This window comes from Impatiens glandulifera, chromosome 3 (genome assembly GCF_907164915.1).
Source record: "Impatiens glandulifera chromosome 3, dImpGla2.1, whole genome shotgun sequence".
Lineage (NCBI taxonomy): Eukaryota > Viridiplantae > Streptophyta > Magnoliopsida > Ericales > Balsaminaceae > Impatiens > Impatiens glandulifera.
In genome coordinates, this window is record NC_061864.1 from 62580310 (window position 1) to 62595425 (window position 15116).

General features: G+C 27.0%; 1 protein-coding gene across 1 annotated transcript; it reads left to right on the forward strand.

The window, feature by feature from the left end:
• The first annotated feature begins 10666 nt into the window (after positions 1–10666).
• Positions 10667–11988, forward strand: LOC124932702 (geranylgeranyl pyrophosphate synthase, chloroplastic/chromoplastic-like). Its single transcript, XM_047473367.1, has one exon. The coding sequence runs from the start codon at positions 10737–10739 to the stop codon at positions 11793–11795; it is 1059 nt and encodes a 352-aa protein (XP_047329323.1). The 5' UTR covers positions 10667–10736; the 3' UTR covers positions 11796–11988.
• Positions 11989–15116: the final 3128 nt, after the last annotated feature.

Here is a 15116-nt window from a genome sequence, read left to right on the forward strand (position 1 = left end):
ACAAAAAAAAGTAATTTTTATATATTTATTGTCTTTGTTTTCTTCATTCAATCCAATCATAAACAAGTTTATCATTTTAATAATATTTTTTATATTAAATACAAATAAAATTACTATTATTTTTATTTGTTATAATTTTAAATGATTATTGTGATAATTATGGTGACAAAATAAAGCATTTACAAAAATGCTTTTATTCTTAATTTTTTTCTTTATTAAAAGTTAGAATTTTTTAAAATATTACAAATTAACTGACGAGATAATTTTTTTATAAGTTAAATTAGCTAAATGAAAATATATTTTGTTTATTTGTTATAATTTTTTTTCCCTTTTTTTATTTGATACAAAATTAAAATCAATCATGTTTAATAAAAATAAATAATCAATTTTTTTCTTCATATAGTTTGATTATTTTTATCTAATTTAATCACATGTTTTATATCAAATTAAAAAACAAAATAATTTAAATAATTTATAAAAATAATTGTGATTAGGATAATGATAAAATATTAATTTTTAAAAATATCATTAAAGTATATTCAACTATTCATATCCTAATTTTCTCTCCTCTCTAAAAATAAAAAACAAAAGCTTTAAATAAAATAAAAAGGTGAAAAATATTTTTTTTTATTCTTGTCCCTTATAATGTTTTTTCTAGTAAATATCTCGTTTTATTTTCCTCACTCAAATTTAAATTGATGTTGTATTTCGTTTGATTCGACACCATGTTTAATCAGATTAAATTTGTCGTCTCAGATTTTTATAATTCGAATAATATTCATAGCCTTTAATGAGTCTTTTGAAAACTTTTTTCTCGAATTTATATTCGTCATTTTCCTAGTAGCAAAAAGGATAATATTGTCAAATTTGAAATTATTTCTCATTGTTTAATAATGAATTATTTGAATTGTATTCTATTTGAAGGTTCTCTTATATGTATTCTCATTTAATTTTGATCACATATAAATGATGATATCACTTAACAAAATATTTTCACAAGTAAGGACAATTTCTACCGTAATTCATAATATTTAGTATAGATTTTTCCGACACCACTGGCTTCTTTGGTTTGTTTTTCTCTACTTATCACTCATATTTATAGAACTTAAATGAGTTTGTTTTTGTAGTCATACTAAAAAAATTGCATGATGATTGGATTTTTTCATTGAATTTTATTTTTTATAAATTTGTTATTACTATCTAACATTTATATCTTCGTTTAGTGGTTTTTATTTTGTAGATGTTATTTTGAATTATTTTCAAATTAGTTTTTCATAGATAACTCACTTTTTTTTTAATTAAAGATTAATTTAATACAATTTTTTTAAAAAAAATATCATCATTGAAAATAAATAAATAAAAATAAAATAAAAACAAAATAATAAGAGAGGAGCAGAGAATGTTGAAAGTCTTAAGAAATTGAAGATCAATATTAGATTAGACAAAATATAAGTAATGCTGAAATTGACATAAAAAGTAGTTATTTTATTATATATCATTAATTAATTTAGGTAGAATTCCAAAGATATGATCAATTAGTCAATTAATTAATTATTAGATTACCTAATTTAACCAACATAAACCATGATGCTTACACTCCTTTAAATAAAGAAATGGTTGGTTGATTGGGTCGCATTATTCTAGCTAGGTGACCAGCTTCTTTACCTGTCTTAAAATAATTAGATTAAGATTAATGTTGTTTTGGTCTTTTAATAATTTCCTAAGCATCTATCCTTGTCTATGACATATTTAATATTGATAATACATATATATTAACACTTAAAATATAGATACATTTTGAAATCTTCCTTTAAAGTATGTACTTTCTAATTATCCCATTAGACTATTATCTATTTGAACTTTGATTTTTATTGACTTTATTTTTTAATTGTATTGAACTATTCTCTCTCCAAATTATATATGTATCATCATCATATTTAAAGTGTTCTCCGATGCTTCTATTTGAATTAATGAATTATTTACTTCATGTAGACATGAGATTATGAAAATATTAAGAGGAAAAATTTAAAACTATAACTTTTTTTTTTATTAAATAAAAAAGTGATTAGTTTAATAAAATAAAATATTTATAAACATCCTCCTATTCTAAAAGTAATAATCAGCCTACAAAAACCAATTAATTATCTATATCTATTTCTGTAGCCATCAGCTCATATTGAATATATATATATATATATTTAAAAATTATTATAAAGTTATTTTATTTTATTTTTTTTTTCTCTTTTGATGATTTTTTTCATCAGATATTGTCTTGTTTCTCTTTCTACAATTTAAATTTAAGATTGTGTTATGTTTTGTTTAGTGAGGTATTTGTTAGTTGGATCAATTTTTTTTTTTTTTGTTACTCTTACATTTTGAGTTTTGAGTGTGTTGTTAATTCTTTTTTGGGTTCTTACCTGTTTAATTTTTAATAGCTAAATATACTAAATTGTAGAATTTGTAAATGTTATTTACCTTTGCAATGCATAGTTATTGAAACTTATTTTTTATATGAAGAACTTTTGCAAGTTTCTTCGTACGAGTTTCTTACTACTTCGGTCATATTTCTAGATAGTAAATTTTATTTGGTATGACATTTTTCTGCATTTCTTATAAACTATTGTTCAAAGATAATTTTCAGTGTCACTAAAAATAGTTTGTAGAAACTGTTTCGACACTGTTTCATTAGTTTGTTTTATTTCGAGACCCATCATTTAAAATTCATTTTAGTTTATCTTGAAATAACCCTTAATAAATTGTTTAATCATTGGATATCTGTCAATGAATAATTTTATTTTTTAAATTTGTTTATACAATTTGATATTATACAATTTCACATCAAATAATTCATTATTTATGTTATTTATATATATATATATTAAATTATTAACTTCTATTGAATTAAATGTGAATTAACTATTTATATAAAAAAAATGTTATTTTTATATTTTTACTTCCAAAGTTCCACTAAACAAATAAACACTCTAGCCCAACTAAGTAAACGGGCCAATCATTCCTTCAGTAGCCCAAATAAATTTAGGATTTTGTTTTTCAAAATTATCTAATGTAGAAAATATAAATTTCAATTCATTCATTTAAATGAATTTAAATAGAATAACCCTAAGTCTAATCAATGTTAAATCTCACCATGAAGAACCAAATAACATAACATTTTACTAACCTTTGTCATTTGAATTATATTGTTACTCTAAATAATCTTCTAAAGATATTTAATCCGGAATTTTGTTTTAATTAAGAGTCAATTCAATTTTTTATTTACTCTAAAATTTTTTTATACAAAATAGATTATTTGTGTATATGTTATTTAATAATTTATCTCTGTTTGTTACATGCTCTTTGTTAGTTTGCTTTGGATAGAGCATACTTAATTTCTTTAACTCAAATAAAATCCATTTCAAAAGTTGTGGTTTAACTTTTTATGTTCAAATATGAGCGATTATTTTGTAAGTATAACTTGACTTAAATATTGATATTTTATGAGTTAATTATCTATTGGATTTGATGTATATTTGTACAACATGATTGTAATTAAAACATGGTCTACATGAATTCCTAATTGAGATTTAAATTTTGGTATTTTAGAGTTAATTACATATAAAATTTGATGAATATTTGTACAATATGATTGAAAATTATTGAGAAAGTGATAAAAATGCTAGAACGACTCATATATTCATAATAATCGAATTTAATACTTTTGGTATTTAAAGACAAACCCCTATCACTTAAATAATCATAATGATCGTCAAATATTCTTAAATTTTTTTAAATTGATTGAGAAGGTAAGATAAAAACCACATTCACAAACTATATTCTTTTAAAAAGTTAAAGTTATGACCACAATTTGAATTGAGTAAAGGTAATGCATAATCAATCACATAAAAAATGGGACAAAAATGACTTAAAATTAAGAGAGCATGTTTTCTCAATACTTACAATTTGTAGTCTTATTTGTGACAACATTTCACTAATAATGTCTAATTTTTTTTTTTTTTTTTATCTATTTTCACATTTAATTGAATATTTTATTAGTGGTAAACCCTACCTATATTAAACCCAAACTAGATTTAACTAAAATTTACTTTATTCATTCAAATGGGTCAGTCAAGTAACTAAAATTGAATAACATTTTTATATAACTAAATTTATTAACTTAATTTAACACGATTTTTACATGTTAAACACATTTTTAATCATTTAACATTTTAACATTTTTACATTTTTATTATGTGATTAAATAGTTTAATACATTTAAATTTGTTCAACACATTTTTTTAATAGTTAAATACGGTTTTGACCTATTTGATACATTTTTATTCATTTAACACATCGTGACTAGGGGTAAGCAAACGGGTAAACTCAACCCGTATTACCCAACTTACATTCAACCTAAATTAAATTTACCCAACCCATAATTCAACCCATATTATTTACTAATATGGGTTGGGTAACCCAAATTATTATTTATTATTTATTTTTTTCATTTAACATGTATTTGACTCATTTAACATATTTTTATCCGTTTAACATATTTAACACGTTTTTCACATTTTTACGTTTTTGACACGTTTTGACACGTTTAACACATTTAACATATTTTTGACACGTTTAACACGTTTTTGACACGTTTAATACGTTTTTGACACGTTTAACACGTTTAACACATTTTGACACGCTTAACACGTTTTTGGCACGTTTAACACAATTTTGACACACTGAACACATTTTTCATGTTTTTGCCATGTTTAACACATTTTGACACGTTTGACACGTTTTTCACGATTATGACATATTTAACACATTTTGACACGTTTTTAGCACGTTTAACACATTTAACATGTTTTTCATGTTTTTCACATTCTTGACACGTTTAACACGTTTTTAACATGTTTGACACGTTTTTCCACACGTTTTTACGTTTTTGGTACGTTTAATACGTTTTGACATGTTTGACATTTTTTTCACGTTTTTGGCACATTTTGACACGTTTAACACGTTGTAATTATAATATCTAAAAGACTAAAATGGAAGATTTGTTGTATGTGATTTTTTATTTTTATTTTCTAAAATGTGCACTTGAAGAGATGTTCAGATTGTTTGGCTGGAAAACAAAGATGAATGTCATTTTGATCATCTAAATCGAAGAGAAAGTTATAATTACTAGACTTGGCGCATTCTGATTTATGTGGGCCAATGGAGTCAAGATCAATTGTTGGTGTGTACTATTTTGTAAACTTTATTGATGACTATTCTCGGAAGATTTGAGCCTATTTATTGAAGAAAAAAGATCAAGTGCTAGACACATTCAAAATGTTTCAAGCCTCAGTTGAAAGGGAAATTGGGAAACATTTGAAATGTATTTGAATAGATAACTGGGGAGAGTACATTGGACCCTTTGATGAGTATTGTCGGCAACAAGATATTCGTCACTAAAAATTGCCTCTGAAAACACCGCAATTAAATGAGTTGAATGAAAGAATGAATATGACACTAGTAGAAAGGTGAAATGCGTGTTTTCATAAGCAAAGTTGCCAAGATACTTTTGGGATGAAACATTGAGTGTAGTTGTACATGTGTTAAACCTTACATCATGTGTTTCTTTGAACTTTGATGTGCCAAACCATGTTTGGAGTGATAAAAATGTCTCTTATGATCATCTTCGAGCATGGTTTATGTGCATGTTCCCAAAGATTAGAGGTCAAAGTTTGAAGACAAGACCAATAAGTGTATGTTTGTCGTCTATGGACTAGATGAGTTTGGATATCGGTTATTTGATCTAATTAATAAAAAACTTACGTAGTCATGATAATGTATTTATGGAGGATTATACAATTTATATTTTAGCATATGTTGGTGGATACGTGGCAATACGGGTCCGAGGTGGCTCGAGGTTCAATGGTTTCAACATTGGTTTGCGTGTTAGACATCTTTTAAAACAAAACATTATTTTAAAAGATTTTGATAGTACCTAGCTTCTTTTAAAATTAATTATGTAAAATAATTAATTTTATTCAAATTTTAATAATTTATGGATTTGTTAAAATCAAATGACAATTTAAATTTTTATGAAATTCAATTGAAATTATTTAAACATAACTAATTTAAGAAAAAATTATTATTTGAAGACATAGTCGCCAATTGATTTTAAAAAAATCAATAGAAATGTGTACGTATACAAACGTATTTTGCATCAGAGTTTTGTTTGGTTCGAAGTTTGGTGATACTCGAGAAAGGGTTTTCACGCTTCATCCTTCGTACCCGTTTTAAAACGGTCTCTACTTATAAGTTGACTTTTGAAAATCGGTTGTATAACGTTTGAGTTTTAACCAATTATTCATCTGGTCCTAGTCATGCTTCTAGGTTTAGCGTTATTTAAAATATTGAAACATCAATATTTAAATGTTGATACTTGTTACGTATGATAACTAGGGTGGAAATACTTGAAGGAAATCAGTAATTTTCAACTGAAATATTTTTGTGGAAATATCCCAATATATTTAAAATGAATTTTCTAATTTTTTGAGAATTTTAGAAAATGATTTGGAGTCCCAAAATTATAAAAATAATTTGGGATTTTGAAAAGTGGAACTAGACTAGCCTTATGATCGGAGTCCTAAGGCATGGGTCTGATTTTATCGGTCGGGATCCAAAGACCCTAGGCTTGGGCTCGGGAGCTCTCCATCTGAGTACCGGAGTCTCTCAGTCGAGGTGCTAAGGACTCTCGTTCTAATCTTACTGGTCTAAGTGTAAAAACCTATCGGTCTTGGACTAGCCTAGGGCTAGGTTTCTCGGTAGAGGTGTATAAAAACCTCTTTGTTCGGGGCTAGCTTTAGGCTAAGTTCCTCGGTCCTAGACTTGGGAACTCTCGATCCCAAGTCTGGGATTCTCGGTCCCAGGTTTGAACCTCTCAGTCCTAGGTCCTAGGAGTCTCGGTCATAAGTTTGGATTTCTTGGTCGTAAACCCTACGAGTCTTAGTCCCAGGTCAGACCTATTGGTCCCAGGTCCGAATTCTATCGGTCCTAGGTGAGATTCATCAACCAGACTTCTCGGTCTTAACTTAAGAACATCGATCATAAGTCTCAGTCCTAACTCAAGAACACGGGGCCTATGTCTCGATCTTGACTTATTTTTATTGGTCATTGGTCTCGGTCCTAGACTAACAAGCTTCGATCCTCAAGAACACAATGATTCAATTTTTAAATCCATTTTTTAGGTCTAATTCTTTGATCTAAGAGCTTGAGTAGCTTTACAAAGCTCCCAAGAACATGTAGATCATATTCTCAATGTATGGATCGACATGGATGATGATCAATTTATTCAAAATAGTTTGTGATAAAAAAAACCGGGTTTTTGATTTTAAGGTTGTTTTAAAGTGAAAGGAGCTATCCAATAGTTTCCTTATAACAAATATATACTTGATTTGTACCAAAATAAGAACATTGACGGCTAGTTTGACCAATTCAAGAAATCAAAATTTTCATTTTATTTTGAAATTTTTGATTTTGATCAAATATGACCGGGATAGATCAAACATAATTCAAATAGTTGCCCAGCATCATTACAATCACATTGAGAAGATTTCTAGGCTGTGATTCGATCGAATTAACACAAGAACAACAAACCCGTTTTTTTTTTAAATTCAAATTTGGGTTTTTGTTATTTAGATTGATTGATCAGTTCTATCATATCCATATAATTTATAAATCATCCAGGGATGAATTCTCAACCATAAAACACCATAAACAACAAGCATACAAGTATATGCAATTTGGAATATAAAAATTTCAAATTCATACTGTAAATATGAATTAGAGGTTGATTGGAACCTTACTAAGGATTGAAGAACACTCCTTGATCCTTAGGAAAGCTTTTTGGATGCACATATCCAAGCTTGAAGGCATTAAACATAAAATTTGAAAAATCTGAAGCTTTGAAACTTTAACGGCGGATTTCGATTATCTTCGATTTGAGGTTTCTATGTTGGTAGATTGGCTTTAGAATGACTTGAGAAGGGTATTTATACTACTCCAAGGTCGGTTGGAGAAGTCTAGTGGCTTGAATCAGCCAAAAGCTGACAATCACCGGAAAAGGCCATGACAAGGCCTATTCTTGTAGGGAGAATGATCACCATCGTAGGGTGATTATTATGGAATTTGAATCAGCCAAAATGGCGGGCTAACGGAGGAGTTCCACTTTGACTTGAAGATCAAAGGAGGCCGTTCTTATCCATTCCTGCGTCGCGACGAAGAAGGCAATCACAAGGTGAAACAACGTCATTAGGATGTCAAGACGCATTTCGTCTTGACGCCGTGGTGTTTGAGTGGTCGTGAGCCTTACAACTAACGATCGTCTCCTACACTATGGCTTCGGGTGCGCGTCTCCTCGGCTACAACCAGCTATGCGGAGCTCTCCTGGGCGTTGGATGTATTTTCAGCGTCCATCCAATGGACGCGGCTTCAGCTGTAATAAATTCATCTGTTTTCGACTACACCCGATTACATATATTTGTTTTTATTTAAAACTTTAAAGGTTTGTTTGAAATTGATTATTCTTTAACCCTTTTAACTTTATATTTGATCTTTGTAAATACACAAAATATTAAAATAAATATAGTAAATATTTTACCAATTTATTTTATTTTATTTTGTATATTTTTAGGATTTAAATAAATAATTTTGTTTTAGATGAAATGTATACAACAATTCATTAGAATATTTATTTTCGTTCTTTAATTTTTCTAAAATTATTTTGAGACATTATGGGTTAAACATTTTCCCCAAATAATTTTATTATTAATATTATTTTTTATTTTGGCCTTAACTCTTATTTAATTTGATTAATTAACACAATATTATTTAATTGTTTTAAATATGTTTTTGGTCATGGGATTAATTATTTTGATCTTATTTATTTAAAAATAATTATTTTAATATTATAAATTGGAGTGTAGATTTTTAGTGTTTACACCATTAAAGATATCGACAAGGTAGACGAGGTTGTTCCACTCAAGTAAATGAGGAGATGGTTGAAATGAATTCAATTCCAGTTGCTTGTAACTTGATAAGTATCAACAATAATCAAACTGAAAATCAAGCTATAGATTTACATGTTGGTAATCCTTTAAATACTAATGATTTTGTTGATGTTGGCTCTAGCAATGAACTTAATACTAAAAATGAAAATGCGCAAGATAATGAAAATGTTGAGGTGTCAATGTCTTCTAACGAACCAAGACGGTCAACTCGACATAGACGTCCTTTATTTAGATATCCATCAAATGAGTATGTACTTTTCACTAATGGAGGAGAATCCGAGAGCTTTGAAGAAGCATTGGAAAGTGGAAATAAAAAGAAATGAGAAGGCCATGGAGGATGAGATGCAATCTTCTCGTGTGAATAACACTTTTAGCTAACAAAACCGTTTAAGGGCAAAAAGGTTTTGAAAAATCGATGGTTTTATCGATTGAAGCAAGATGAGCATACTTAAATAAGGCTTAATTGGTTGTAAAAAGTTTCTCGTAAAGAAAAGATGATAACGAATAAAATGTGATGATAAAAATATTGTCACGAAATAAATTTGAGTTATGTCGCTCGGTTGATGGGTTGACATTGTCCTCCAACTAGTTGGTTGGGGGAGTTTGTTGAGTTTTGTCCTCTTAGTTGGAGAGACCCAACTTGATATGGGCTTTATGAACTCAATTTCCTGCTTGAATATTTTTTCCATAAATATAATTTTTATGAAGAATAAATGAATAATATACTATTTATTAAAAAAAAAACACTTTTACTCTAAAGTTGTAAATGTAGGAGTGAATTCAAAGAAAAATAAAAGTATACTCTTTGAAAAACACCTCATGCATTTGTTAACCTAAAATGTAGAAAACATTACCAATCTTTTCTTAATATTTATTTTTATTTTTAAATGACCCAGTATAATATAAATGATAAACACATAGACACAATAATAACAATAGAGAAAATAAAAAAAATAAAAAAGTAATCATATGAAAAATGAAAAAAGAAAAAAATGAACACAATCATGTTGTCAAACATATTATCAATTTCCTCAATTTTCGATAAATACAATTTCTCTAATTGAATATACCTAATTTTTCGAATAAATATTTTAAAATATAATAATAATAATATTATGAATGAAATGTATGAAACTATGATAATTATTGAAAGTTTAAAATTATTTTACAACCATACCATCCAACTATAAAATACTCGGAATGATTAAAAAAAAAATCTATGTTTTAAAATTAGACCTCTCAGTTACCCAATAATTATAGTTACAAATATCAACTATGACTTTGTTTATTTTTTTTAATTCAATCATAATTAAACATTAATTTCATTTAATTCAATAACTAAATATTAAAATACATTCTATTTTTCTTTAATTTATTATTATACATATTCATATCTTGTAATATTTTTTTAAAAAAAAACACCTACTAAAAATTAACCAACATCAACATTTTTAAAATTATTTTAAGAATTATTTCAATAAATAAACCAGAACCGAACAAACTTATAAATATTCTAAAAAGAACATGTGATTTCAAAAAAAGCCAAAAACATCGGCCACACGTCGGTCCAAAATGTTCCTCTATCTATCCGTGTAATCCCTTCATCATCCTTATCTCTTCTCTCTGTAAAGCAAAATAAAATACAGAGTTTTATTTTACATTTGTACTACACTAGAACAGATGGGATCAATGCATGCACTTGATTCATTTGTGCTCAGTCGACCTAATCGATGCAAATCCTTAATGAATTTGTTCTTCAAAACTCCCAGTTCTAGATCATATCGATTACCCGTTTCTTCTCTCTCCATTTCCGCAATTCTCACCAAAGAAATGGAACAAGAAACCTCTCTGTTTGATTTCAAAACATACATGTTTCAGAAAGGAGATTCTGTTCATCGAGCCCTAGACGATGCCATCATACTAAAAACCCCACTCAAAATCTGCGAAGCAATGCGTTACTCTCTCCTCGCCGGCGGCAAGAGGGTCCGGCCAATTCTCTGCATAGCCGCCTGCGAACTCGTCGGAGGACTGGAATATCAAGCGATGCCGGCTGCATGCGCTGTGGAGATGATCCACACCATGTCTCTCATTCACGACGACCTACCCTGTATGGATAACGACGATCTCCGCCGTGGAAAACCGACCAACCACAAGGTTTTCGGTGAAGACATAGCGGTTCTGGCTGGGGACGCTTTGCTCGCGTTCGCCTTTGAGCACTTGACAACAGCTACATCATCCGACGTCTCGCCGGAGAGGATTTTAGATGCGGTTGGGGAGTTGGCAAAATCAATTGGGACTGATGGTTTGGTGGCGGGGCAAGTTGTGGATATTGACTCAACTGGGGTTGTGGATATCGGGTTAGAACTTCTTGAATTCATCCACATTCATAAGACGGCGGCGTTACTAGAGGCTGCGGTGGTGCTCGGAGCAACTATGGGCGGCGGAGATAAAGAGGAGATTGAGAAATTGAGGAAATATGCTAGGTGTATTGGGTTGTTGTTTCAGGTTGTGGATGATATTTTGGATGTGACAAAAACTTCGTCAGAGTTGGGGAAAACTGCCGGAAAAGATATAGCTATGGGGAAGACGACTTATCCGAAGTTAATGGGGATTGAGAAATCTAGGAAATTTGCAGAGGAGTTAATGAAAGAAGCAATTGATCAACTTTCTGGGTTTGATTCAGAGAAAGCAGCCCCTTTGATTGCTTTGACTCATTATATTGCTTATAGACAGAATTAAAAAGAGAGAAAGTTGAAAAGATTTCATGTTTGATCATAAAATGTTCTGTTTTATGTTGAATAAGTAAGACAATCTGGTTCTTTTTCTGTGTTTGTTTAACTGTTCTGAAAACTTTGTTTTTCTTTGTTGTTGTTGGAAACATGTTTGATTTATTAGATATGGTATGTTTTTTATTTATGGTGTTATTATTGTCCTTTTGTATTATTAATTTTTCATAGATGATTTGCTTAGCTAATTTTAGTATGATTTAATTATTTAAATACTATATTCAATCATATATTGTTATAATTAAAAATATAAGATATTTCACTAAATATAATTAAATTTTAAATTAAATAATTTATTTTAAATTTTTAGAATTATATACTTAAAAAACGTTAAACATATAATTATTAAATAAATGTGTAATAACTTGTCAATTTATATTTAGAATATATTATTAAATTAAGTTCTTCCATTAATAAACCCATAAAAGATGAATTATGAATTAGGTGTTTCCATGTTGCGGACTAATAAAAACTCAACAGCATTATTATATTAATAAATTAAAACTGGGTTGAAAGGAAGAGAGAACCCAGAACCCGTATTTCATTCCAGGTTCAGCAAAGGCGGAAATGATGAAGTTTCATTCGATTCATTCCGTTTTACATGACCTATTGAAGAGACTTTTATATGAGATTGTCCATGTAAAATTGATTGACATATATTCACCGTTGAGTGAAACGAACTTCATTTGACTCCGATTTATAAATTATGTTTATAAATTTATTTGTGATTTATTTAAATGATTAAATAATAATTTATATAATTTTATTTCTAATATATATATAATTATAATTATGAATTAATATAATTTTATTTCAAGATCTATTTAAAATAATAATCATAAATTATGTGATTTAAGATATTTAAATTAATTTTTATGAATGATTATAATTATATTTTATAATTGTGATATATTCAAATGAATTTGTACAAATTATTTCATAATGTATATATTTATATATTCAATATGCATAAATTTGTTTGTAATGTATTGAAATATATTTTGACAAATTATTTAAAAATTTATATAATTATATAATTATATATTAAATATATACATATAAAAACATATTTTTAATTATTTTTGAAAGATATTTTGTAAATATATTTAAATAAATTTGTAAAACAAAATATTTAAAAATTTAATTTTAAGATATTTGAAAAAATTTATTTAAATTATTTTATATAATTATATATTAAATATATATAAATGTTCATGTAAAACCACTCACACATTTATGTAAGTTCATGTAAAAACATTTATGCCTTCATGTAAGTATGCAAAATAATAATAATAAAAAGCACTACTTGGTGAAACAAGTTTTACCTGAGTATTTACAGCGCTCAAATGAGTGAAACAAGCAATACCTAGTGAAGCTTGCTTCACTCAATATATGCAGCGCTGATAGAAGTGAAGCAAACTTTACTAGGTATTTACATTTTTAAGATATTTAAATGAATTTATTTTAAGTATTTTATATAATTATATAATATATATATATATATATATATATAACAACATGTTTAATTTTTTTTTAATATATTCAAATTAATTTGTAAAACAAAATATTTTAAAATATATTTGTAAGATATTTAAAAAAAGTTATTTAAATTATTTTATATAATTAAATATTAAATAAATATAAATGTTCATGTAAAACCAATAACACATTTATGTAAAAACATTTATACGTTCATGTAAGAACATTCATGTCTTCATGTAAGTCTGCAAAAGAATAAAAATAAATAAAACAAACACTACTCGGTGAAGACCTGAGTATTTACAACGCTCAAATGAGTGAAACAAACACTATCTCGTGAAGCTTGCTTCACTCAATATTTGCAGCGCTGATAGAAGTGAAGCAAACTTCACTAGGTATTTACATTTGTAAGATATTTAAATGAATTTACTTTAATTATTTTATATAATTTTTATATATATATATATATATATATAACAACATGTTCAAATTTTTTTTATAATATGTTTAAATGAATTTGTAAAATAAAATATTTTAAAATTTATTTGTAAGATATTTAAAAAAATTTATTTAAATTATTTTATATTTTATATAATTATATATTAAATATATATATATATATATATGTTCATGTAAAACCACTAACACATTTATGAAAAAAACATTTATACGTTCATGTAAAAGAATTTATATCTTCATGTAAGTCTGCAAAAGAATAAAAAAAATAAAACAAGCACTACCCGATGAAGCAAGCTTCACCTGGGTATTTACAACACTCAAATGAGTGAAACAAGCACTACCTAGTGAAGCTTGATTCACTCAATATTTGCAGCGCGCTGATAGAAGTGAAACAACGTATTTAGTGAAGTAAGATATTTAAATGGATTTATTTTAAATTTTTTATATAATTATATATTAAATATATATATATATATATATAATTTTTTTGTAATATATTTAAATGAATTTGTAAAATAAAATATTTTAATATTTATTTGTAAGATATTTAAAAAAAATTATATAAATTATTTTATATAATTATATATTAAATATATATAAATGTTCATGTAAAACCATTCACACATTTATGTAAAAACATTTATACATTAATGTAAAAACATTTATGCCTTCATGTAAGTCTGCAAAAAAAAAATTAAAAAAAAATAAAACAAGCGTTACCCGATGAAGCAAGCTTCACCTGGGTATATACAGCGCTCAAATGAGTTAAACAAGCACTACCTAGTGAAGCTTGCTTCACTCAATATTTGCAGCGCTAATAGAAGTGAAGCAAACTTCACTAGGTATTTACTTTTGTAAGATATTTAATCGAATTTATTTTAATTATTTAATATAATTATATATTATATATATATATATATATATATATATATATATATATATATATATATATATATATAACAACATGTTCAAAAAATTTTGAACATTTTTGATCGAGAGGTTCTTTGACCCGGATCGAGAGTCTTTTGACCTCGATCGATTCAAACGTACCCGAGCCTTAGGACTCCGGTCCTAAGGCCTGTTTGGTTTCATTTTTTAAAATCCAAAATTATTTTTGTAATTTTGAGACCCTAAATCATTTCTAAAAATCCAAAAAAAAAATAGAAAATTCATTTTAAATATTTTTGGGATATTTCCATAAAAAATTTCAACAAAAGCTTATTTTGGTGTTTATTTCTAAACATAATGCCTTTAAAAATGACTGACATTCTTCAGGTATTTTCACCCTAGCTATCATCCGCAACAAGTATCAGCATTTAAATATTGATGTTTCAAT

Coding starts and splice junctions, on each gene's coding strand:
- LOC124932702 (XM_047473367.1), top strand. CDS start 10,737: ATGGGATCAATGCATGCACTTGATTCATTTGTGCTCAGTCGACCTAAT.